This window comes from Leucoraja erinacea, chromosome 10 (genome assembly GCF_028641065.1).
Source record: "Leucoraja erinacea ecotype New England chromosome 10, Leri_hhj_1, whole genome shotgun sequence".
In the NCBI taxonomy this organism is placed as follows: domain Eukaryota; kingdom Metazoa; phylum Chordata; class Chondrichthyes; order Rajiformes; family Rajidae; genus Leucoraja; species Leucoraja erinaceus.
The window spans coordinates 9208575-9235845 of record NC_073386.1 but is presented as its reverse complement, the minus strand read 5'-3'; the positions used below and the strand labels follow the sequence as shown (position 1 = coordinate 9235845).

At 43.2% G+C, this 27271-nt stretch overlaps 2 protein-coding genes across 5 annotated transcripts in view; one reads left to right on the top strand and one right to left on the bottom strand.

The window, feature by feature from the left end:
- The window catches only part of LOC129700763 (uncharacterized), a 61201-nt gene extending 58582 nt beyond the window's left edge, over positions 1-2619 (top strand). Inside the window, exon 4 of one of the 4 annotated variants that reach the window (XR_008724098.1) lies at positions 578-2616. Coding sequence is in view for 1 of the 4 variants with exons in the window: in XM_055641439.1 (XP_055497414.1) it covers positions 578-588 (11 nt within the window). In the remaining 3 variants the exon portion in view is untranslated. Of the gene's footprint in view, positions 1-577 lie in introns of all 4 variants that reach the window. The other 3 variants (XR_008724097.1, XM_055641438.1, XM_055641439.1) reach the window with 3 other exon arrangements.
- A 1822-nt stretch (positions 2620-4441) lies between these two features.
- On the bottom strand, positions 4442-27218 carry zgc:109982 (uncharacterized protein LOC553564 homolog). Its single transcript, XM_055641441.1, has 6 exons — positions 25717-27218; positions 21564-21725; positions 13568-13747; positions 12862-12955; positions 7122-7305; positions 4442-5765 (listed from the first exon to the last, which is right to left on the bottom strand). Exons 1-6 carry the CDS (start codon positions 25874-25876, stop codon positions 5526-5528), a joined length of 1020 nt encoding a protein of 339 aa, XP_055497416.1. The 5' UTR covers positions 25877-27218; the 3' UTR covers positions 4442-5525.
- Positions 27219-27271: the final 53 nt, after the last annotated feature.

The following is a 27271-nucleotide window of genomic DNA, read 5'->3' as shown; positions in this document are numbered from 1 at the left end:
TAAAATTCTTAAGAGTGCTTGACGCGGCAGATACAAGAGTAATGTTTCCCCAGGCTCAAGTTCTGGGACCAGGGATCATAGATCAGGGATCATTAGGCCTTGGCCATTCAGGACAAAAGTGTGAAGGAGTTTCTTCTTGCTAAGGATGAACCTTTGGAATTGTCTACCCAAGCGTCTATGGAGAGTCATTCACTGGGTATATTCTAGATAGAGATGGAGAGATGTATAGGGAATCAAGGAGATCAAGGGTGATGGAGTTATTGCAGGAAGGTGGTGCTGAGCTAAAATGGCAGCCACGATGTCATGGACTGGCGGATTGGGGAAGATTAGCAAAAAAAACTACAGTTGTTACAATTTCTATTTCTTTTGTGGTTATCATTAAACTCACCTCTTAGACTACACCCAAAAGCAACTGCGTCACCTGGGCCAGCTTAGTCTCTATCCCATCACAGGTATTCCATCCTGTGTCTCAATCCTTCCCCGTCCCTGCAAATTAATTCTCACTTGCTTTCTCACCTTTTTACCTTTGGTGAAGCTTCATTGACATGGAATATTAATTCTATTTCTCCCTCCACAGATGCTGCCTAACATGTCGAGTATCCCCATCATTTTCTGCTTTTGGAACAGATTTCCAGTAAAACTGCAGGTTCTTTTGCTTTTCAAAATGGAGTGAATTTCAACAAAGTCTAATCTCCCTGCAACTGTCTGTCTGTTTCCACTCGTTTTCTTTTCAAGTCGCCTGATTGGACTGCTTTTAGTTGCTGCCTGTTACATTCAGTCACATGAGAGGAAGTGGGATTCACCTCACTCTGATAAATGTTCAGTAATGAATTTCAGTTTCCATATCTGAATATTATAAAACCTATCTCCAAGCAGGCAAACAAAAACATTATTTTTATTTCTGCCGCAAAAATGCTTTTGTAACCATGAAAGGATTAAAGGACATCATATCCCTGATTGGATCCTTTGAATAACATGCCTAATCCAATAATCTATTCACATTTACAACCCATGGTCACTATCCTAGGTAATCCAGATCTTAAAAATACATTTCCGTCAGCATTCCGGTGGTTATTACAGAAAGCATGACATCCGAGTTGGAACAATGAGCATCCTTGAGGAAGTCAAACAAGAGGACATGACTTGAGAATTAAGGGACAGAAGTTTAGGGGTAACATGAGGGGGAACTTCTTTACTCAGAGTGATAGCTGTGTGCAATGAGCTTCCAGTTAAAGTGGTGGAGGCAGGTTCGATTTTATCATTTAAAAATAAATTGGATAGGTATATGGACGGGAAAGGAATGGAGGGTTATGGTCTGAGTGCAGGTAGATGGGACTAGGGGAAAATATGTTTTCGGCATGGACTTGAAGGGCCGAGATGGCCCGTTTCCGTGCTGTAATTGTTATATGGTTATAAGTGTAACAGGAATGCCTGGATGATAAGATAGAAGGGTATGGGCTAAATGCTGGCAAATAGGACCAGCTTAGATGGAGCATTTTGGCCAGCGTGGAAGGGTTGGGCTGAAGTGCCTGTTTCCTCAACATTAGCCACCATTAGCCACATATGCTTAGGTTGAAGAGCCCTTTTCCATGCTGCATCTATAAGCGAAACTTGAGGTGAAGGAAGCTTCCAGGCCAGAGTTATTTTGTAACTTGGCACATCGAGCATGGTCATAGGCATATTTGTATACACATCAATAATTGGAGTCATCAAGAGAGTCAGCTCTCACAACACTAATTTTGAGTGTTTGGGTTCCCTGTCCTCAGAAGCCTTTAGACCACACATATTAATTACTTTGACCCAACAAAGATATTTGAACATTCAGAGGTGTCTTGTCTGCTGCAGTGTGCTGACATTGTAAATGGGTAAATGAAACCTTTTATCAGACTCAAAGTATCAACCTAATCAATGTTGTAGCTATTGAAATTGTATCGAATCACCTGCTGTTATTTTTGATCTCAGTATAAAATGTGATGCACTTTGAGTTTGAGAGTTTCTATTAATCGGTTCTGCAAAAGTGTATCTATTTCTCTTAATGAATAAAGACTTTTCTATCAAGTAGCTTCAGCATCCGAGTGACTTGGTTCCATTGCATGAGAGACCATGGCATACACATTGTACGTATTCCGTTCAGTTTCAAACTGGGCAATCGTTTCGCAGAACGCCTTTGCGCAGCCCGTTGAACCAACCTGATCTCCCAGTTACTGGACACTTTCATTCTTCTTCCCACTCCTACACAGACCTGTCTGTCCTCGGTCTCCTCCATTGTCAGAGTGAGGCTAAACGCAAATTGGAGAAACAGCATCTCATATTTTGCTTGGGCAGCTTACAGCCCAGTGGTATGATTATAGAAACATAGAAAATAGGTGCAGGAGGAGGCCATTCGGCCCTTCATTGTGATCATGGCTGATCGTCCCCAATCAATAACCCGTGCCTGCCTTCTCCCCATACCCCTTGATTCCACTAGCCCCTAGAGCTCTTAAAGTTTTATTCCCCAAAATGTTGCATTTGACATGCTTAGCTCAAGGACTTCATAGAATTGTCAAGCACATACATAGCTTGTTTCCAAATGTCGATCGCCTAGTTTCCAATGTCAAGAAAATCTTCCTCAATGCACCGTCACGTGTGCAGTTGTTTAAGGAAATGGCACCCGAGAATTCGCTACCTATCCAGCCCGTTTTCACTAGGTGGGGTACATGGCTCTCTGCTGTACTCTACTATGCTGCAAATTTTAAAAAGATAAAATAAATCGTCAACTGTTTTGAAGAAGAAGAATCTGCTGCAGTCAGGATCGTCAGTGAAATCATGCAGAAAAACTCCCTCCACCGCAATCTTGTGTTTATTGCTGCCAATTTTGCAAACTTCCCACAAGCTATCACTTCCCTTGAGAAACGTAGCGAAACATTAGTGAATAACTTGCACGTTTTCAAACAAAGTAACTGACAATATCCGTGAAATTCCTGGCGATGTAGGTAAATATATACAAGGAAAATGTGAGAGTGATTTTAGCTAACAAAGATCTTGAAGAAATACAAAACATACCTAAAGTTCTCAAAGGTAGTTGCAATGCACAAGATAGCGACATGAATATAGAGTTGGTAGCTTGTTTCAGGTATGCACCAGTGACCTCAGCTGAGGTAGAAAGATTTTTTTCACAACTGAAGCATATTCTGTCTGACAGACGGCATAGTTTAACACCAGATGGCTGATCTATCTCTCCCTCCTAAATCCATTCACCTGCCTTCTCCCCATAACCTATGATACCCGACACAGAATAGTTCACAAGTTATAGGAGTAGTCCTAGACCATTCGGCCCATTGAGTCTACTCCGCCATTCAATCATGGCTGATCTCTGCTTCCTAATCCCATTTCCCTCCCCTCTCCCAATAACCCTTGACATCCGTTCTAATCAAAGATTTGTCTATCTCCGCTTCTCAATCCTCAATTGTTTCTTTGTTCAAGTTAAGTGGATCAAAGTGAACATTTATTTTATCGAATATATTTTGAATATTACAGAACATAAATACAATGTCTCACATTTACAATATGTAGGAATTATCATCAACGAGTCACCATTTAATAAATCCAAAATACAACCAGGCAATAACAACAAAAGAACGTAAAAACATGAGAGGAGGAGCATGAATAAGCTATTTGGCCCCTCAAACACGTCCTCTATACAGTAACATCATGGTTGGTCTGATCTTGTCCCCAGCTCTGTCCCTGTCTACCCCTTGACCAAAAATCTGTCTTTCTCAGCCTTAAACATCTTCAGTGATTCCGCCTCAACAATCCCTGGGCTAGGAAATTCCCACGGTTCACATCCATTTCAGAGGAGAAACTCCTTCCTTTCACCATGAAATGGACAATCCATTATTCTGAGAACTCAGACCTAGTTCCAGATACTAGTTCAGGAAAATCTGTGATCAGCAGATTAAATCATCAGAAACAGGACATTTTCAGCATAGGCTCCTTCCATATCTTTGAATGATTTATTTTTTACAAATAGTGATATTAGATTACATTATCAATATTCTTTGTTGCTAAGGTCAATTGTAAAACTATGCCATCATCAGCCATGATCATATTGAATGGCGGTGCAGGCTCGAAGGGCCAAATGGCCTACTCCTGCACCTAATTTCTATGTTTCTATGTTTCTATCATGGTAGGGAGCAGCTAACATTGCATTTGTGACTGATTATCCTTCCATCTTGCATGTTTTCTGGTCTACAATCAATGTTTAAGCCTGTCTGAATAATGTTTTAATAATATTGTTAAATAGACACACATATGGACCATGCATACATGCATAAAAGTTGTTAATATGACACGTAGCAGATGGTTTAAGAATTTCTTACGCCAACAGAAAGTTCTATACAGGTGATGATGAATTGTTTTGAGAAAGTAATACTTTGGAGTTACCTTGGGCTGCGTACCATAATATTTTCGGAACTACTATGGCATATCAGGTTGAACATGGCATATGGTATGTTGATGGTTTCCAATGGGACATACTCAATGTCCCATATTTGGTTAAGAAGGAACTGCAGATGCTGGAAAAATCGAAAGTAGACAAAAAATGCTGGAGAAACTCAGTGGGTGAGGCATCATCTATGGAGAAAAGGAGTAGGCGACGCTTCGGGTCGAGACCCTTTCTTCAGACTTAAAGTGGGACGTAGACAAAAAATGCTGGAGAAACTCAGTGGGTGAGGCATCATCTATGGAGAAAAGGAGTAGGCGATGTTTCGGGTCGACTGAAGAAGGGTCTCGACCCGAAATATTGCCTACTCCTTTTCTCCATAGATGTTGCCTCACCTGCTCAGTTTCTCCAGTATTTTTTGTCTACGTCCCATATTTGGTGAAGGGTTATGAAGAGGCACGTGTTATCCATTGTTGCATGCTTTTAGAGTATCTGAATTTGCAACTAAAAGGTCTCATGCATGGTTTGAGTCCTGGCTACCATTTTGGTTTGCCTTGAGGCAGCCAATTCCAGTGCCAGTTGACCTCTGGCAAAAGAAACTCCAGGCAGGTGTGTACAATAATCATTCCAATTCAAGGTTCCGAGACCTTGTGCACGTCACTCCTAAACCTGCACCCGGACATCCCCAAGGCCTGCTAACCCCTTTAAATGAAGAGCTGTAATGATTTTGGGTGCATTAGTTCCCTCCCCAAACTCTGTGATCCCATTCAAATAACCACTTAGAAATTGGAGCGCCCTTTTCTCTAGGCTTATCCCTCAATACCATCCACATCATGATGAGATCTAAACATCTTAATTCAGGGCTCCTACCTAATTGAGGTGCAGGACTTCTAACCGTGCAGGTGAGGAGCCAAAAGGCTTTTCTCAATTTACCTACCCTTTTAAAAAATTTACTACTTATTTGAATATGTTTAAAGAGCGGCATCAGATGTTTTAGATCATGAGAAACCATGAGAGATGCTTCAAAAAAAATGATAACAGTCCATTCAGAAATAAGATTAACAAGAGATGACTACTTGTTTTTCCACTGCTGTGATGAATAAAGCTACTCCTTACTGTTTGGTCTCCCAAGATTAAAATTCTTCCTGCTTCTCCATCTTAGCAATTTGATAACATTGAGGCTGGCATGGAAGACTTTGTCGTGATGGAAGACCATCTTGTAGAAGGTGTCAATGGGAAGATCTCCACTAGGATCCACGTACTTCAGCGTAGTCATGGGGGTGTAAAGCGTGTTTGTTTGATGACGGAATGGAGGGTTGTCTGACAGGATGATCTTCATTGTATGCTAATTATAAAAGCAAAGAGAAAACCAAGTAAGATTGCAGCCACACATTGAGTTTAGCATCCAAAAGAATTAGCTGTAGAATTTTTCATAGTGCTACATCTCCCCCCCCCCCCCCCCCCCAATTCTCTTTGGATTGTGACATTCACCTTTTCTTTTGGCTCTTAGTGATTTTATAAACCTTATAAACCCTCTATAATACTCCAGGGTCATCCCTCAGCTACCTTCCTTTACAGAGTATACTTTTCCAGGAAGAAAAAAAAACAAAGGACATGACTTCAGAATTAAGGGACAGAAGTTTAGGGGTAATATGAGGGGGAACTTCTTTACTCAGAGAGTGGTAGCGGTGTGGAATGTCCAGTTGGTGGAGGCTCATTGGTATATTTAAAAACAATGGATCCCCAGGCAGGTGGGACTAAGGGGGAAAAAAATGTGTTCGGCACGGACTTGTAGGGCCGAGATGGCCTGTTTCCGTGCTGTAATTGTTATATGGTTATATGGTTATAACACAAGCCCTCCTGTCCTGGTAGCATCCTTGTGAGTCTTCTCTGCACACTTTCCAGCTTAATGACATGCTTCCTTTAGCCAGGCAACCAGAACACTCACGATACTCCAAGCGTGGTCTCACTAACAATTTATGTGGTTGAGAGATGATGCCCCAACTCCTGTACTCAGTGCCCTGACCAAAGAAGGCATGTGTGCCCACACCTTTATCATGACGTGTCTACATGTGTTGACACTTTGTTGGTGATTCCGTGGAATTCTTTGCCAAGGAAAGCTGTAGAGGCCGTCAATGGATATTGTCAAGGCAGAGATAGATAGACTTTTGATTAGTACAGGTGTCAGGGGTTATGGGGAGAAGGCAGGAGAATGGGGTTAGGAGGGAGAGATAGATAGCCATGATTGAATGGCGCAGTAGACTTGATGGGCTGAATTACCTAATTCTGCTCCTATCACTTATGACTTTAAGGGGAACTGTGCATCTATACCCCCACATCTCCGTTTGGTTTAAACAACTATCCTTTTCAGTAATATCACCCCAGACCATTCTGATTCTGGAAATATTTATTGTTGCTGGCTCATAATCCTGGAACATCCTGCTTCAATTCACCACATGAAATGCAGCAGGTTAAGAAGTTGTCTCATCTTCGCCTGCTCAAGGGCAACTGGGAATGTCACCCACATCTCCTGAACGAGTAATTAAGAATAATCTAACAGATGGGAACATTGAAGACAGAAGAGTTAAACTTCTGTTTACATTCGCCAAACCCATTTCCTTTGAATAGATTTGCATCCGTTTGACTTAATTGTTGTTGCCATGCACACTAAAATTCAATAAATCCTCTTTAATATTTGTACCTCAGCCACTTCATCTGCACTTTGTCCCAGGCTTGAGAATATTTCCTTGTAGTTGCGCAAGTAAATGTTTGTGAAAATGTCTCTTGTTTCCTGGTCTGCAGCAGACAAATCAATTTTTGTTCCCTCTTCATAGACCTTCTTTTCAAACTCAGTGACAACAGGGCCAGGCTCGATTAGAGTTATGCTGTTGAATAAAAAGGACAGGTTATTTATCAGATCTGCATGGTTAATTTTGGATTCAATTGCTGCAGGAAGTTTTCTCATTGAATCAACTTATCCTTTTTAACCATGCCCACTGACCGTGCAGCCTGATCAGCATAATCTTTGAAATCAAATTCTAAGTAAAGTTCTTCATAACATCCTGTTACAAACACGTACATCATTATTTTAAGGCGTCTATTTTAAACAACTCATGTGTAAATTAGGGTGCGAAAATGAATTTGCTGAGAAAAAAAAAGATCTCTTTTGTTGCAAATGTTCACTGTCAGCTCCCGCACAGCAGAAAAAAAAAATATTTTTTAATCTTTCATTCCAAATAACATCTGTTTACACACTCTCAGTAAGAAGGTTGTGGTTTAATTGCATCGTGGACTATGTACTGCAAAAAAAATTTCTGGGCTGATATTTCAGTTCTGTACAAAGGGATTGGAGCATTGCCAAGGATGTCAGATTACATATAGAACGAGGTTTCAACAGACTGCCAAGTGGCCTGAATGCAAAAATGGCCATGGGGGACCCCTGACAGTGCCTGCGTCAATTCCCCATCATTGAGAATCCACAACATGCTGGAAACACTCAGCAGGTCGGGCAGTATCCGTGTTTAGAGAAACTGTTCATCTTTTACTTCGGAGACACTTCTGATAATCACCAACATCAGATTACCTTGCCAGTCAATCATTTTCAATCTGCTGTAGGTAATCTAGCTGTCAAATCTGATTACGTTACTGCCTTATCTTATTTTTGGAAACAATGATTAGGCATTGATTATCAGCTTGCCATAACAATGTCATAAATTCCGTAATAAAGGCTTTCAGAAATAAGGTCCCGCACGGGAGTCTGGTGACTAAAATTAGACATGGTATTGGGGGTAGGGTGTTGACATGGATAGAAAATTGTATGGCAGACCGGAAGCAAAGAGTAGGAGTGAACGGGTCCTTTTCAGAATGGCAGGCAGTGTTGAGTGGAGTGCCGCAAGGCTCGGTGTTGGGGCCGCAACTGTTTACCATATATATTAATGATTTGGAAGAGGGAATTAGGAGCAACACTAGAAGGTTTGCGGATGACATAAAGCTGGGTGGCAGTGTGAACTGTGAAGAGGATGTTAGGAGGTTGCAGGGTGACTTGGGCAGGTTGAGTGAGTGGGCAGATGCGTGGCAGATGCAGTATGATATAGATAAATGTGAGGTTATCCACTTTGGCTTCAAAAACAAGGGGGCAGATTATTATCTCAATGGGGTTAAGTTAGGTAAGGGGGAGGTGCAGCGAGACCTGGGCGTTCTTGTACACCAGTCACTGAAAGTTGGCATACAGGTACAGCAGGCAGTGAAGAAAGCTAATGGAATGTTGGCCTTCATAACAAGAGGATTTCAGTATAGGAGTAAAGAGGTTCTTCTGCAATTATATAGGGCTCTGGTGAGACCACATCTGGAGTATTGTGTACAGTTTTGGTCTCCTAATTTGAAGAAGGACATCCTTGTGATTGAGGCAGTACAGCGTAGGTTCATGAGATTAATCCCTGGGATGGCAGGACTGTCATATGAGGAAAGATTGAAAAGACTAGGCTTGCATTCACTAGAGTTTAGAAGGATGAGGGGAGCTCTTATGGAAATATATACAATTATAAAAGGACTGGACAAGCTAGATGCAGGAAAAATGTTCCCAATGTTGGGCGAGTCTAGAAACAGGGGCCACAGTCTTAGAATAAAGGGGAGGTCATTTAAGACTGAGGTGAGAAAAAACTTTTTCACCCAGAGAGTTGTGAATTTATGGAATTCCCTGCCACAGATGGCAGTGGAGGCCAAGTCACTGGATGGATTTAAGAGAGAGTTAGATAGAGCTCTAGGGGCTAGTGGAATCAAGGGATATGGGGAGAAGGCAGGCATGGGTTATTGATAGGGGATGATCAGCCATGATCACAATGAATGGCTCAAAGGGCCGAATGGCCTCCGGCACCTATTTTCTATGTTTCTAATGTCAATCTCACAGTACCAATGCTGCAATCCAGTACAAGATCTGTTGTCTACCAAGGCATATTTCACAACCAGCTCACCACTTGCCTTTGCCACAGGGGCATATCTTCAGCCCCCACCCCTCTGTTCCAGGGCCACTTGCTCATTTGCTCTGTTTTAGCTATGACTCCGTGGTCAAGTCTACCTCGGTTTATTGTCATCTGCACAAGTGCAGTGTACAAGTGCACAAGTACAGTGGCACTTGTACGAATACAAGTGCTTGCAGCAGCATCACATCATTCTCAAGGATGGCACCAGAGTGCAAGCCTAGTCTTTTTGTTGGGGTATGTGTGTGGGGGGGGGGGGGGGGGGGGGTGGGGTGGGAGGGAGGGGGTAACCTTTAATCTCTCCCTGCACGGGAGACCCGACCTTTTCTTTGTCGGGTCTCCGTTGTCGTTGGGGCTGCAACGAGGAGCGGCCTCCAACAGGAGAAGACCGGGGGCTCTGGTGCCGACGACTCACCTCACCGTCGTGGAGCTGGCCGAGTCCAGAGCGGGTGGAGCGGTGTTGGAGCGCTGCTGCGGCCCGACCTCCGGAGATTTGGAGGCTGCAACTGCGGGTCTGGCGGACGAAGGCACTGGGAGCCCGCGGGTCCCTGGAGGGAGACCGCTTTTCAGGGCTCTCGCAACGGCGACTTCTCCCGCCCGAGTTGCGGGGTCGAAGAGCTCCTGGAGCGGGGCCTTACAGCACCGCCCCGCGCGGCTTGGAATGGCCGCGGGACTCTGCGAGCGCACGCCGGGGGCTCTAACATCAAGACCCGGTGTGCGACCTTGCACCACCCGGCGTGGCTTTAATGGCCGCGGGACAATCACCATCGCCAGCCGGGGGCTTTGACTTTGACTCTGACATGGGGGGGGGGAGAGTGCAGTGGAGAGATAAGTTTTTTTGGCCTTCCATCACAGCAATGTGATGGATGTTTATGTAAATTATGTTGTGGCTTGGGTCTATTTGTTTGTAATGTATGGCTGCAGAAACGTCATTTCGTTTGGACCTCAAGGGGTCCAAATGACAAATAAATTGAATCTAATTTAATCTAATCTAAAAAAAGAGCTAGGGGGCTCTTTGTATGCTGGTCCCAGAAGGGGCTCTGCTATCATCCATTACAACTACTCCACTCTTGTATCCGTGCACTGTGGACGCCTTCATTGTGATCATTTCTATGACTGGATTGCATGCAAATAAAAGCTTTTCACTGTACCTCGGTACACGTGATAATAATAAACTAAACTAAACTGTACATAGGCCCAGACAAACGCACAAACATAAATTCTCGATAAATCACACAAACATAGTTTTAAAAGAAAGACTGCAAAAAATGATCATTAGTGCAACAACATACATTGAGGAGAAAACAAAACTGGCAGTGCAAGAAGTGGACTGCCGTGCTCCGTTGTTGAGGTGGATCAGGGTGCACTGGTTGGTTCATGAACCTGATAGTTGTAGTATTTTATGACTCAATAAATGACATCTCTGGAAAGAAGGAATGGGTGACGTTTCGGGTCGAGATCCTCCTTCAGACTGAGTGAGGGGAGAGGGAGACTAGAGATATGGATGGGTACGAATAGAATGTAAGGTGTGAAAAGGATAGATCAAAGAAGACGATGATCAAGGAAGTGTAGAAAGGTTCATTGTTGGCTGAGGGGAAGATGACAACAAGGCAGACAAACAGTAAAATTAATCAGGAGGACGTTTTAAAATGGGACTCTTCTTCAAACTACAAAGTCTCCAGTCTGGAGAAGGGTCTCGACCCGAAACGTTACCCATTCCTTCTCTCCTGAGATGCTGCCTGCCCCGCTACGCTACTCCAGAATTTTGTGTCTATCTTCAGTGTAAACCAGCATCTGCAGTTCCTTCCTACACACCCAGACTGATACTCCAGTGTCGGCCGAGAGAGTGCCGTACAATTCGATCTTTTGGAAGAGATGGTGTACCAAAGCCCTGTCTTCTGCCTCAGGTAGACTTTACGGATATCCTGCCACAGTTATGAAGAAGAGTAAGTATGTTTTCTCCAGTGACATGGTCAACGGTCAACATGTATTTAACTTACTTTAGAGATGCAGCGTGGAAATAGGCCCTTTGGCCCACCGTGTCTGCGCCAACTATTGGTCACTTGTACACTTGTGTTATGTTATCCCACTTTTGTATCCACTTCCTACACACTGGGGGGGGGGGGGGGGGGGGGGGGGGGGGGGGGGGGGGGGGGGGGGGGACCTACCTGGGGGGGGGGGGGGGGGGGGGGGGGGGTGGGGGTGGGGGGGGGGGGGGGGGGGGGGGGGGGGGGGGGGGGGGGGGGGGGGGGGGGGGGGGGGGGGGGGGGGGGGGGGGGGGGGAGGGGGGGGGGGGGGGGGGGGGGGGGGGGGGGGGGGGTATGGGGGGGGGTCTGGGGGGGGGGGGGGGGGGGGGGGGGGGGGGGGGGGGGGGGGGGGGGGGGGGGGGGGGGGGGGGGGGGGGGGGGGACATCTGGGGGGGGGGGGGGGGGGTACAGAGACCAATTAACCTATAGACCCGCACATCTTTGGAACGTGGGAGGAATCCGGAGAACCCGGAAAAAACCCCACGCGGTCACAGAGAGAACGTACTAACTCCGCACAAACAGTCACTCATAGCCAGGATCGAACCTGGATCTCCGGCGCTGTAAGGCAGCAACTCTAACATTACCCCACTGTGCCACCCTCAACGGATCTTTGTCACATCTCGTATGTGTATGTGACAAATAAACATCAATCAACGGAGATGAGTCCTCAGGCAGATCAGCTGTGATCCTACGTTGAATGTCGGGAGAGCCGTAAGGGGCCGAGTGGCCTATTCCTTGCTGCTCTGGCGTTCTGATCAGGACCTCCTCCAGTTGACACGTTCCATGTCGGTGGCCATGTGGGGCACTCAGTCTACCCACTGTCAGAGCCTGCGTGTAGTCACTTGGGCACCTTGAACCAGAGCTCAGATAGAAGTCAGCAAAGTCGGATCACGTCCAAACTATTCGGTCAACTGGACTTACAATAGACAATAGGTGCAGGAGTAGGCCATTTGGCCCTTCGTGCCAGCACTGCCACTCAATGTGATCATGGCTGATCATCCCTAATCAGTACCCCGTTCCTGCCTTCTCCCCATATCCCCTGACTCCGCTATTTTTAAGAAACCTATCTAGCTCTCTCTTGAAAGCATCCAGAGAACCAGGATGCTTACATTAGCAACCAAGACATAAATTAATGTGTTGCATCATAATCTTTCTTAAATAAATATTTGTGATCCACAATTGTTGACTGTATTAATCACCAAAGATGCACACCACCTGTTATTGTGCCATAATTTGGAAGTATTCCAACATAATTCCTTCTCTCCAGAGATGTTGCATGACTTGCTGAGTTACTCTAGCACTTTGTGTCTATCTTTGGTGTAAACCAGCGTCTACAGTTCTTTCCTCCACACCGATCATTTGAGACAAAATAATAAACTGAATTGCACAAGAAACAACACAAGATATTGTTTTCAAAGTAAACAAAATTGTTACTTACTTTAACTTGAATTTTATGGCCTGGATCGCCAAACTTTCACAAAATCCCTCCACTGCAAATTTCGAAGCAGAATATATGTCATTGAATAATATCCCTGAAAAAGACAACAATAGACAAACAGTTGGAATTTCCCACACAAGATAATATCTAGGTGGTCGAAGAGAGAGTAATTTTTTTTTTTTCTTTTAAGCATTAATCGACTTACTACAAGAATAAGGTGCATCAGTACTTCAAAACAGAAATGGTGTCAGGATCTGGTAAGGGGGGAGGAAAAATATGAAGTTGGTATATCTCTTTTGCACGGTTTTTATAATAGAGCTTTGTTTTTTTTTTCCTTTTTCCCCCTTTCTTTTCTAGGGTTCAATTTCTTAATTCTTTTCTCTAACCAATGGGTCTCTTTTTTTCCCTCTCATTGATCCCTCTTTTACAAGAACACGACTTTCTTTCTCTCTCTACTTTCTTTACCAATATCTTTCCTTAAAGCTTAAAAAATGAAGGGGTACGATAAATGTAATAAGATATATCTGGCTTGTACGATTGTAATTTACTGTACTTCTAATAAATAAATAAATAAATAAAAATTAAAAAAGAAGAGAGAATAATTTATTTGCCGCTTTCTTCAAACTGAACCCAAACAGTTTGGGGGAAAATGCAAACATGTGCACATGGATCATCACATAGCAACAAGATTGAATGTACACCGTACCTTGAATACCCATGACACTGCTGATCACCACAATGTGGCCTCTCTTCCTCCTCTTCATGTCTGGCAAGACTTCTTTAAGCAGTCTAACAAGTCCAAAGAAATTAGTGTCCATAACTCTCTGCATCTCATCCAACGACTGGCATTCGATGGGTCCAATCATCCCCATCCCCGCATTGCTAACTGGACACATAAAATGGACACAGATTTTTAGACAAATACAGAATGTCTCCTGGTTTTTAATTCTGCGGAACGGTTAAGTCTCTGACGGTGATTATCTATATTTTAATGTACTTATTGCACCCAAATCTCACAAAATTAGCACTCGATTTTCTTGGACAACCCAGCTCGATAATTTTCCTTCCGTAATGTGTGAACCCTTTCATTTTTTTGTGTTTACGCTGTTACATCAAACAGCTGTCATGGTTGAGTTGCTGCCTTGCAGCGAATGCAGCGCCGGAGACCCGGGTTCGATCCCGACTACGGGTACTGTCTGTACGGAGTTTGTACGTTCTCCCCTTGACCTGCGTGGGTTTTCTCTGAGATCTTCGGTTTCCTCCCACATTCCAAAGACGTACAGGTTTGTAGGTGAATTGGCTTGGTAAATGTAAAAATTGTCCCTAGTGTGTGTAGGATAGTGTTAATGTGCGGGGATCGCTGGTCGGCGCGGACCCGGTGGGCCGAAGGGCCTGTTTCCGTGCTGTATCTCTAAACTAAACTAAGCTAAACCCATTAAGGATAGTGGATTATCAAAATGTTACTGTACTTCACCAAGCCATCAAAGAAAACCACTAATTTAATGTTACATTGCTCAATTTTCAGACAACTATTAGTTAGCAGCAGTGTTTAAGAAGGAGCTGCAGATGCTGGAAAATCGAAGGTACACAAAAAAGCTGGAGAAACTCAGCGGGTGCAGCAGCATCTATGGAGCGAAGGAGATAGGCAACGTTTCGGCCCGAAACGTTGCCTATTTCCTTCGCTCCATAGATGCTGCTGCACCCGCTGAGTTTCTCCAGCTTTTTTGTGTACCTTCCATTAGTTAGTAGCATATGCTTGTACATGTCACTATATATTTACAGGCACCTTTCTCTTTGTTTCTTTGGTCAGATGCAGCTTATTTGGTATCGATCTTCAATGGAGAAACAAGGAACTGCAGGTGCTGGTTTATCAAAAAAGACACAAAAAGTGCTGAAGTAACTCAGCAGGTCAGGCAACACCTCTGGAGAACATGGGTAGGTGAGGTTTTAAGTAGCAGCTTTTCTTCAGACTATGAGTTCTCCATGTTCTCCAGTGATGCTGCCTGACTCACTGAATTACTTCAGCAGTTTGTATCTTCTTTGGTATCTCTGAATCAGAAGGTTGAAGTAGGTTTGGCTACAGTTGGAGTATTGTTTGCAATTCAGGTCACACCTTTATACAAATGACGTGGAAGCTTTGGAAATGATGCAGAGGAGGTTTACTAGAATCATGCCTGTATGAAAGAATATAAGCTACAGGGAGAGATTGGACAGACTTGGATTGTTTTCTCTGGAAAGCCAGAAGTTGTAGTGCGACCTGATGGAAGTATATAAAATTACGAGGGGCATAGTTAAGGCAGAGAATCAGAACCTTTCTCCGAGGATGGAAACATCAAATGCTTGATGGCAGAGCTTTAAGGCGAGAGAGGTAACGTTTAAAGGAGATGTTTGGATCAGGTTTTTTACAGCGAAGATGGTGAGTGCCTGGAGCGCATTTTCAGGGGTAAAGGTTGAGGCAAATACAATAGCGGCATTTAAGAGACTTTTGGATAGACATATGGATATGCAGAGAATGGAGGGATATGGATTATGTGCAGGGTTGGTCTTGACGTCATGTTCGGCACAGACATTGTGGGCCGAAGGGCCTGTTCTTGCGCTGTACTGTTCTATATTCCAGGAATAGGAAGACCAAGACCATGGTAAGGTACCTAGAAATCTCTTTGCATGATTGAAGAAACATGAATTTGCACTTTCAAAAAGAATAATATACCATCTCTATTCCTATTTCTGGATGACTCCAAGCCCATGATGAAATTCAACTCATAAACTCATTGGCAGTATTCCCCTAATTATGCGAAGTGTAGTGCACCAACTAATTTGCCCGAAGTCTATTGAAACAGTCTGTTTGAACTTCACGTTGTGGAGAGATGGTGGGAGTGGGTTTGACAAACAATTTGCGTCTTTCTTCTCTTATTCCAGTGGATATTGACTACCTTCCCCAGTGACCCCATGGTTCAAATGGGAACTAAAGATACACAAATAAAGCAAAAACCCAATCTGAAGAAGGGACCCAACCTGAAATGTCGCCTGTCCATTTCCTCCATAGATGCTGCCTGACCCGCTGAGTACCTCCAGCACTTTGTTTTTGTTTTTGCATTAGATAGACTAGGACTGGTTTCCTGCCGTTAAGGAGGTTGAGGGTGTGACCTAATAAACATAGAAACAAAGGTGCAGGGGTAGGCCATTCGGCCCTTCGAGCCTGCACCGCCATTCAATATGATCATGGCTAATCATCCAACTCAGTATCCTGTACCTGCATTCTCTCCATACCCCCTGATCCCTTTAACCACAAGGGCCACACCTAACTCCCTCTTAAATATAAAGGTTTATTAATGGGCAGAGATAGGGTAAATATTCACAGCCTTTGTCCATGGTAGGGGAGTCTAAAAGTAAATGACATAGGTTTAAGGTGAGAGGGGACCAAAGAAGCATTTTTTTCATATGTGGCGTGTGGTGACGTGGATACGTTGCCAAAGAAGATGGAAGAGTTATTAGAGAGGTACAGCATGGAATCAGGCCCTTCAGCCTACCAAGTCCACGGCAACTATCAATCACCCATCAACACTGGTTCTATCTTCTACATCACTTTCCCCCACTCCCTACTCACTGGGGACAATTTACAGAGGCCAATTAAGCTACAAACACACACGTCATAAAACATAGAACATGGAACAGTACAGCACAGGAACAGGCCCTTCGACCCACGATGTTTGTGCCAAACATGATGCCGTTAACCTGATCTTATCTGCCTGTACATGATCCCTATCCATCTAGTTCAGTTACTTCCATGTGCCTATCCAAAAGCCTCTTAAATGCCACTATCGTATCTGCCTCTATCCCACTCCTGACAGCGTGTTTCAGGCTCCCACCACTTTCCGTGTGAAAAACCTGCCCAGCACATATCCATTAAACTTTCCCCCTCTCATCTATGCCCCCCAGTGTTGGACATTTCCATCCTGGGCAAAAGGTTCTGATTGTCTACCGTCTCTATGCCTCTCATATCTTTGTGATGTGGGAGGAAACCGGAGCACCCGCGGGAAACCCAACGTGGTCACAGGGAGAACGTGCAAACTCCAAACAGATGGTTGGTGCCTGAGGTCAGGATTGAACCTGGTTTGTTTTTGCTGAGCCCAAATTTGACGACAAAAGTACAATTCCCACCATTTGAAGTGACGCTTAAAACTAGATCCTAACCCTGAATCCTATTGATTTCAGCTGCTAGTCCTTATTGATAGGCACAAAAAGCTGGAGTAACTCAGCGGGTCAGGCAGCATCTCCGGAGAGAAGGAATAGGTGACGTTTCGGGTCGAGACCCTTCTTCTAGGTATGTTACAAAACCTACCTGAGGTCATTGGGAATTGCCCATGCCATGTCCGCGCTTTTGGCCTGTTTGAGGGGGGGGTTTAAAACGCGATTTTTACTAGGACATGACTTCTAATCGGGACAGATGTTTAGGGATAGTAATCAGGGGGAACGAAAAATCGCTGCAAGAATGAGCTCCCAAAAGGTGGTAGGCAGGTTTTATAGGCCTCGATAATATAGTTTAATAGTTTTAAAATAGGCTCTGGATCCGCAACCTCTCGCAGCCCCAGGGTTTTATAAAGCAAACAATTAAAGGTATGTACCTTATTTTTACATTAAATGGGGCATAATAAACCCTGTATATCAAGTTATCTATAGCGAGTAGTTCATTTTGGGCTTTTTATATCCCGCAGTATTTATCTCGGCATTTGAGGGCACTAATCCAGCGCGATGCGAACGTTCTAAACCAGCGCGTTCACAGAAACCCACTAGAAAGCCGATTTAAATGGGCATTTATTTACAGCAATTGAACACTAAATTCCTTCCATTTGGCCTATAAATTAATGCAAATTAGATATAAAAATCATGTTATATTGTGAATTATTGAATAATCAGGATTGAACCTTAGGTTATTTTTTGTTAATCCCAAAAATGGGCTTTTGACTATCCAAGATCACAGCTTTTTTGTAATGTCCATTGGAAATCAATAGGGAACACAATGCTAATTTCCGAGTATGAAAATGGCCATAACTTTTTTAATACTTGAGATATGAAAGTGAATTTGGTGTCAAATTAAACTTATTGTTATGCTTTATCTGATGGGATAAATTGCAGACTTGATTTTTAAAATCTCAAAATTTTGTAACATTGCTACTTCTTCAGACTGAGAGTCAGGGGAGGGGATAACGAGAGATATGAAAAGTTAAAGAGAGCAAATGAATGAAAGGTACGCTTGGTTTCAATTATGCTCAAGGTCCAAAGATTCTCTGGTTCCCTCCCACATTTACTTTAAAATGTTAATTTGTCTTTATTGGTGGGCATTGTGGTTGTCAGATCCTGAAGTGTCCTCTGCATCTTCCAACTTAAATTAAAGGGCCTGACCCACTTCCACGGCCTAATTCACGACCTTTTTTACTCATAGACATTTTTCATCAGGCTAGAAAAACGCCCCGACCTACTTGATGCCACGAGTACCTACAACTAGCATCGCAACCTACCTACGACCTACCTACGACCTCCTACGACCTCGAGACGACCAGGCTGCGAGTATGAGTCAAGGGCAAACTCGGCAGAGGTCGAGAATTAGGTCGTGAAAGTGGAACAAGCCCTTAACTATGACAAAAATATCAAGGAAACCTTTGACCCAACTTCATAATTGGATCAGTGGTTAAATCATTTACAGCTTTCGGAGCTTTAAACTTAAGGCTTTGTTTTTATTTTGTTTAAAAATGTACACATATTTAAAAACTCGCCAATGCATTGAAGGAACCTTATTGCATAAATTATTGTATTCTGTCCACTGTGTGGATTCACTATAAATCGATCAGTTTGAAAACCAAAGGTCTGAATGTTAGCCTATGGTCTACGCATTATTGAGCTTGCCTCGAGGTAAAATGATAGGCGTGGCAGTGCTCTGTTGTAAAACTGGGAGGTTCAATGAAACACAATTCCCCATTAACTCACAGATGTCTTCTGCTAGTTCTTGGTTCAAGACTACAAAAATTGGTAAGTATATGAGAGAGAAAGAGAGAGAGAGACAGAGAGGGAGAGGGAGAGGGAGAGAGGGAGAGCTTGAAAGTGCAGGAAGAGGTTCTAGATCATGAGTTGGGAACTTGCTTAGTTTAGGTTAGTTTAGAGTTTAGTTTAGAGATACAGCGTGGAAACAGGCCCTTTGGTCCACCGAGTCCGCAGTGATCCCCGCACATTAACACAAACCTACACACACTTGGTGTGATCTTAGACCACTAAATCTGCTGGAAACCACATATAAACCACGTCAAAGCAAAACTGGCAAAGTCTATAGCAATATTGGGAAAATCAAGACACATTCTGGACCACAAATCATTACATACTTTGTATAATACACTCATATGGCCATATCTGAGCTATTGTGTGGAGATATGGGGTAACACCTACAAAACCAACTTACAGCCGTTATGCACATTACAAAAAAGAGCAATAAGAATTATCAATAACGTTGGATATCTTGAACATACCAATGTATTATTCTTAAAGTCACATACACTGAAGTTCACTGATCTGGTTAAATTTAAGACTGCGCAAATCATGTACAAAGCAAGAAATAATTTACTTTCAAGAAATATACAAAAACTGTTTATGGAAAGACAGGGTGGGTATAATTTGAGAGGGGAACATAATGTAAAAAACTCAATGTCAGAACAACTCTTAAAAGTATGTGCATAGCAATCTGTGGTGTGAATTTGTGGAATGGTCTGGAACAGGAGATAAAACTTAGCACAAGCATAATTCAGTTTAAAAAGATGTACAAAAACACTTGTTTAAAAGGATATTGGGATGAGGATAGGTGATTGTGAGTGGGATATTTGTTATACTGATTGTATTGGGAAGGGTGATTATAGAGTGATGGGTTGTATATATGACTAAGATACTGTATAGTATATGAGGGTTTTTTCTTTTCTTTTTCTTTTTTTCTTTTTTGTATTTTGTTTTTTGTAAATAGTTGATTAGTGTATAAATGTAAATAATTTGGTGTGCATATAGTGGCTGGTGTACATATGGTGTACATATAGCTGCTAAATTTGTATAAGATAATTACAAGCAGTTGAATAAAGGGGTGGGAATTAATAAGCTTTGGCTTCTTCCTGCTCCTACACATACGATTTCGGACACATACGATTTCATTTATTTATAGATATTGTTTATGACACTTTATAAATATTTTTGTTTTGTTTTATGTATGCTGTTTCACACTTGCTTTTTATTCTTTTATTCTGTTCGAAATAAATAATAAAAACAAACAAACAAATAAATAAATAAATAAACAGATTAATAAACAGATACATAAATAAATAAATAAATAAATAAATAGATAAATAAATAAACAAATAAATAGATAAATAGATAAATGAATAGACAAATAAATAAATAAATAAGCACTAGGGTAAATTTACATTTAAACCAAGCCAATTAACCTATAAACCTGTAGGCCTTTGAATGTGGGAGGAAACCGAAGATCTCGGAGAAAGCTCACAGGTCACAGGGAGAAAGTAAAAACTGCGCTCAGACAACACCCGTAGTCAGGATCGAACCCGGGTTTTTGGCGTAGGAAGGCAGCAACTCGGAATCATCTACCAAAATTCATGAAAAAGTGAGTCAACAACACTGACACCACCAAGGCCACAAGGGGCTAAATTGTGGGGACAGACTGCACTGTCTCGGTTTGTACTCCTCTGACAGTAGAAGATTAAATGATGATTATAATCAAGAGAGTTAAGACGATTAAAGGATTTGTTAGTCTATTTAGAGAGAAAAACATTCTTCTCCGTGTGGGAAATCTACCAGGAAAAGAGTAAATAACTCAAATTGGAGCCATTCCTTTCAGGGGTACGTTTGGAGAACATGCCTTCTCATGAGGCTGGTGGAGGAGAGGATGGCTATCTCTCCAGCTGGAGAGGCTTGGTGTCCGCTGAAAATTTCAAATCTGAGGCTTGAGTGAGGTAAAGGAATGTGGAACCAAGCAAATAAAAGTAGTGTTAAGGTGGACACGAAATGAAGGAGTAACTCAGGTGATGTTTCCGAAGACCAGTCTGAAACATAGAAACATAGAAAATAGGTGCAGGAGGAGGCCATTCGGCCCTTTAAGCCAGCACCGCCATTCATTGTGATCATGGCTGATCATCCCCTATCAATAACCCGTGCCTGCCTTCTCCCCATATCCCTTGACTCCACTAGTCCCTTGAGCTCTATCTAACTCTCTCTTAAATCCATCCAGTGATTTGGCCTCCACTGCCCTCTGTGGCAGGGAATTCCACAAATTCACAACTCTCTCGGTGAAAACATTTTTTTCTCACCTCAGTCTTAAATGACCTCCCCTTTATTCTAAGAGTGTGGTCCCTGGTTCTGGACTCGCCCAACATTGGGAACATTTTTCCTGAAGAAGGTTGTAGACCCCGAAACGTCACCCATTCCTTCTCTCCAGAGACGCTGCCTGTTCCCGCTGAGTTACTCCAGCGTTTTGTGTCGATCTTTGCTGTAAACCAGCATGTGCAGTTCCTTCCTACACAAGTAGTGTTAAGGTTCAGATTAGCTATGATCCAAATGAAAAACAATGGGATAGCAGGAGAAAAGGTCTTCCCAATACGTTGCAAAACATATACATTTCTGAGCAAACTCATTTTTTTGTGCTGGGATAGTCTTACTGAGTATGTCGATCCTCCTGTTGGGAATGCTGTTGATGCAGTCGTGAATTGACTTTTCACTGCAAACATCCAGCTGTTTAATTTCCAGTGTTTTTCCCAGTGCAGTCCCTGCAATATCCACAAGGTCGTTCCTTTTGTCCAAATTCCGCATGGTAGCAATGACTACGGAGGAGACAACGTGTTCAGATTTACAGCTGAATTATCATAGCTTTCTCCACAGTCAAATATCCCAGAAACTCTGACAAGTACCAGAACATTAACAATTACTCAAGGTAATAGGTGTCTTTCAAGCTGGTCCTGGCATTTACATAAAAACATAGAAAATAGGTGCAGGAGTAGGCCATTCGGCCCTTCAAGCCTGCACCGCCACTCAATATGATCATGGCTGATCATCCAACTCAGTATCCTGTACCTGCCTTCTCTCCATACCGAGTGATCCCTTTAGCCACAAGGGCCACATCTAATGCCCTCTTAAATATAGCCAATGAACTGGCCTCAACTACCTTCTGTGGCAGAGAATTCAAGAGATTCACCATTCTCTGTGTAAAAAATGTTTTTCTCATCTCAGTCCTAAAAGATTTCCCCTTTATCCTTAAACTGTGACCCCTTGTCCTGGACTCCCCCAACACCAGAAACAATCTTCCTGCATCTAGCCTGTCCAACCCCTTAAGAATTTTGTAAATGAAGCGGTACAAAAAATGTATTAAGACATATGTGTTGTGTATTATTGTAACGTACCGTCCTTCTAATAAAAATTAAAAAGAAAAAACATTTTTTTTTAAAAATAAACTAAAAAAAAAAAAAAAAGAATTTTGTAAGTTTCTATACGATCCCCCGTCAATCTTCTAAATTCTAGCGAGTACAAGCCGAGTCTATCCAGTCTTTCGTCATATGAAAGTCCTGACATCCCAGGAATCAGTCTGGTGAACCTTCTCTGTACTCCCTCTATGGCAAGAATTACTTTCCTCAGACTTGGAGACCAAAACTGTACGCAATACTCCAGGTGATTTAAAATGATCATGGCTGATTTCTGCTCGCCTCATTTTCTCTGCCCGTTCCACATAACCTCAATTCCTTGATCTGTAAAATATTTATCTATCTCCATCTGAAAGATAGTTATTAGGCAACTGAACCACCCTACCAACAACCAGAAAGCAGTCCTGAGCTACTAATTACCTAATTAGAGACTCTCGGACTATCTTTAATCAGACTTTACTGGACTTTATCTTGCACTAAATGTTATTCACTTCATTCCACTGTGGATAACTAGGTTGTAATCAGAACGTAATCAGAGACCGCTCCCTCCGTAACTCCCGGGTCAATTCGTCCCTTCCCACCCGAACCACCCCCTGTCCGGGCACTTTCCCTTGCAACCGCAGGAAATGCTACACTTGTCACTTTACCTCCCCCCTTGACTCCATTCAAGGACCCAAGCAGTCTTTCCAGGTGCGGCAGAGGTTCACCTGCACGTCCTCCAACCTCATCTATTGCATCCGCTGCTATAGGTGTCAGCTGCTCTACATCGGTGAGACCAAGCGCAGGCTTGGCGATCGCTTCGCCCAACACCTCCGCTCGGTTCGCAATAACTAACCTGATCTCCCGGTGGCTCAGCACTTCAACTCCCCCTCCCATTCTGAATCCGACCTTTCTGTCCTGGGCCTCCTCCATGGCCAGAGTGAGGACCACCTTAAATTAGAGGAGCAGCACCTCATATTTCACTTGGGCAGTTTGCACCCCAGCGGTATGAACATTGACTCCTCTAATTTCAGGTAGTCCCTACTTTCTCCTCCCCTTCTCAGCTCTCCCTCAGCCCTCTGGCTCCTCCTCTTCCTTTATTCTTCCCCCCCCTCACCACCCTCACATCAGTCTGAAGAAGGGTCTCGACCCGAAACATCGCCTATTTCCTTCGCTCCATAGATGCTGCCTCACCCGCTGAGTTACTCCAGCATTTTTGTCTACCTTCCGCACAATTAATCTGCTTTAACATTGAAAAATTGAACAAAACAGCTACTCGTAAATAAATGAGAAAATCCTGGGATCACTCAGCATGCCAAGCAGCATCTGCGGAAAGAGCAACAGGGCTGAGTCTGAAGAAGAGTCTCGACCCGAAACGTCACCCATTCCTTCTCTCCAGGGATGCTGCCTGACCCGCTGAGTTACTTCAGCATTTTGTGTCTACAGAGCTAATGTTTCAGGCTAGAAACGCTTTATCTGACAAAATAACCATATAACCATATAACAATTACAGCACGGAAACAGGCCATCTCGGCCCTACAAGTCCGTGCCGAACAACTTTTTTTCCCTTAGTCCCACCTGCCTGCACTCATACCATAACCCTCCATTCCCTCCTCATCCATATGTCTATCCAATTTATGTTTAAATGATACCAATGAACCTGCCTCCACCACTTCCACTGGAAGCTCATTCCACACCGCTACCACTCTCTGAGTAAAGAAGTTCCCCCTCATATTACCCCTAAACTTCTGTCCCTTAATTCTGAAGTCCATATAACAAAAGCATATAACAATTACAGCACGGAAACAGGCCATCATTCTAAAATATTAGTTCTGTTTCTCTTTCCACAGATGCGGCCTGATCAGCTGAGTATTTGCAGCGTGTGCCGTTTTCATCTCAGGTTTCCAGCATCTGCAGTAGTTTTGTGTTTCACTGCCTTATTTTTCTAATAGCTGCCAATATTGATCTGAGACCCATCTCCTGTTACACATTCCCATTTACCCAAATTAATGACTAAATTGTATTAACAATATTTATTCAAATCCAGGGCAATAAATCTATATTAACTCTCTATGTGCGAGATTTTCACATTTAAAATCATTACATTCAGGTTAGTTCTGATGAAAGATGGCCACCTGATACATTAACACCCAGTCTCTTTTCACTGTTTCAGCCTGACCTGATGAGTGTTTCCAATATTTGTTTATTTTTTTATTCCAGCAGCAGCAATTTTATTTTGTTAGGTCCACATTAGTGTCCACTGATCTTTTATGTTATACCATAAAAGAGAATATCCCAAATTTAATTGTGGTTAATTAATTAATTTTGTACGAGTTTCAAAATGTGGCAGGAAAATCTCATTCCCAAAATGTTATTCAATTGCATTTGAGTTTTTGTATCACCACGTTGGAGATATTGTTGAGCAGCACTGGAAAGATTCTTCACTGCATCCATCCAGTGTTTATCCTTTTGTTCTTCATTTATTTTCTGTTCAGCTTCACACAAATTACATTGCCTTTCCCATGTCAGAGTGAGGCCAAACGCTAATTGGAGGAACAGCATCTCATATTTCGCTCGGGCAACTTACAGCCCAGTGGTATGAATATTGATTTCTCTCACTTCAGGTAGCCCCGGCATTCCCTCTCTCTCTATCCCTCCCCCACCCAAGTTGCACCAGCTTCTCGTTTTCACCCAACAAACAGCTAACAATGGCCTGGTTCCTTTATCATCATCACATTTTTGCATATTTTTTATTCATTGTTCTTTATCTCTCCACATCACTGTCTATATCTCTCTTTCCCTTATCCCTAACCAGGGTCTCAATCCGAAACGTCACCCATTCCTTCTCTCCCCTAGATGCTGCCTGTCCCACTGAGTTACTCCAGCTTTTTGTGTCTATCGTCTTGTCTTTGTGATTTTCGTTTTCCTCTATCCTTGGTTTTCACTTTACTTCTGCTCCATGTTGTCTCGTCTTTATCTCTCTTCTTTCTCCCACTCTAGTTCACGTTTTCCCCTCTTTGCTTAACGTGATTATCTAATCATATTCTATTTCTGTCATTTTCTTCCACCGCTCCACCCACTGTCACCGTCTCTACCCTCCAAAGACCATGCTTGCCTTTAAGTATGCCCCATGCATCAACCCTGCCAGCCACTGTGCCTCCATCGCACACCTTCATCATGAACCCGGACATAGACGCAAAAAAGCTGGAGTAACTCAGCGGGCCAGGCAGCATCTCTGGAGAGAAGGAATGGGTGACGTTTCAGGTCGAGACTCTTCCTCACACTGGTTGGGGATAAACTCATTATGAACTCCTTCCCAGTGCATTAAGGCCAGTGCATTGATACTTTACAATTTTCCATCATTTCCCTGTTCACATCCCAGTGACAATCTCCCCCTCAGGGAACGTTTGCAACTCACCCATAAATCGTTTCTCATGGTCCTTGGCCAGTTTGTTTGCGATGGCCAAGCCAATCCCAGAGGAACAGCCGGTGACCAAGACCGTTTTCTGGGCCATCCTGGAGGTTGAAGTTGCAAGCTGATGAGAAATGATGCGGCTTCGAGACAGCCCACCACCCATTTATCAGCAGCAGGATTGACTCTGCGCTTCCCGAAATTCACATCCCTTGGATCAGAGGGATAATCTCCCATGGACAGATGGCCAGCACAGAAAGCTTAACTACATAAACCTGGTACACGCCATCGGCTGAACTCCCCAACACAACCCTAATCCTCCCTCAGCTACGGAGCTGGTGAGCTATCTCTTGCACTACCAGGGACTTGTTTTCTAATTGTGCACTAATGTCTTTTTTTCACTGTCTTGTAACACGTATGTGTAATTTATGTTTTTGTGCGTTTGTTTGTGTCCTGGTCCCAGTGATGCTGCTGCAAGCAAGATTTTCATTGCACTTATACCTCGCCAAACATGTGCATATGACAGTAAACATGGCTTGAATTAATACATTAAAATAGAACAAAACGTGTCAAAAACGGAATATACACCAGGAACTGCAGGTGCAGTTTTACCAACAAAAGAACCCCACATAGTGCTGGAGTAACTCAGCAGGCCAGGCATCACCCGCGAAGGACATGGATAGGTGACGTTTCAGGTCGGCACCTCTCTGCAGACTGATGAAGGGTTCCAGATCGAAACGTCACCTATCCAGCACACTGACTATGCACACACGTCTGTGTCCTGTGGACCATTCAGTTAATTAATATCATAAAATATATGTGTAGGGAGGAGCTTCAGATGCTGGTTCACACCAAAGATAGACACAAAATGCTGGAGTAACTCAGTGGGTCGGGCAGCATCTCTGGAGAAAAGGAATAGGTGACGTTTCAGACTGAAGAAGGGTCTCGAACCTAAATGTCACCTATTCCTTCTTATAAAAGTCGATGTTTGTTTCAAACAATCAAGCACAATGTTTGAATATTAAAATGATGTTTTACAGATGTACAACTACATCACTGGGAAGTGTTCAGGAGCCACCGTGTGGCTTTGAGACGGGCACTTCAATGTGTGAGGGTGATGACTAAGGTTGAGGCCATTTCCTCATATACATTGGATAATAGTGACCTATTTAGTACTTTCACTGAGTTTATTTGAGCTTAAGTAACAGCCACAGCCTAATGTCCAGCCAAAGCAGCTGTTGTTCCTTTACCAGAAGTGTTTTTAACCCCAAGATGCCAAGATCAAGTTGCATATACATTCTCTCCTTTCAGTCCAATGAACCCATCCTGGATGTCCTGTACATAAGCTCCACCTCCCTTCACTGGGATCCATAAATTAGGCAGTGACACAGTGACACAGCTGCTGCTTCACAGCACCTGAAACCTGGGTTCAATCCCGACCTCGGGGGCTGCCTGTGTGGAGTTTGCATGTATTCTCTGGGACCAAGTGGGTTACTTTTCCAGGTTCTCTATAAATGCATTTCGATTAGCGGCGCCCTGGCAGATCCAAGACTGGGAAGTT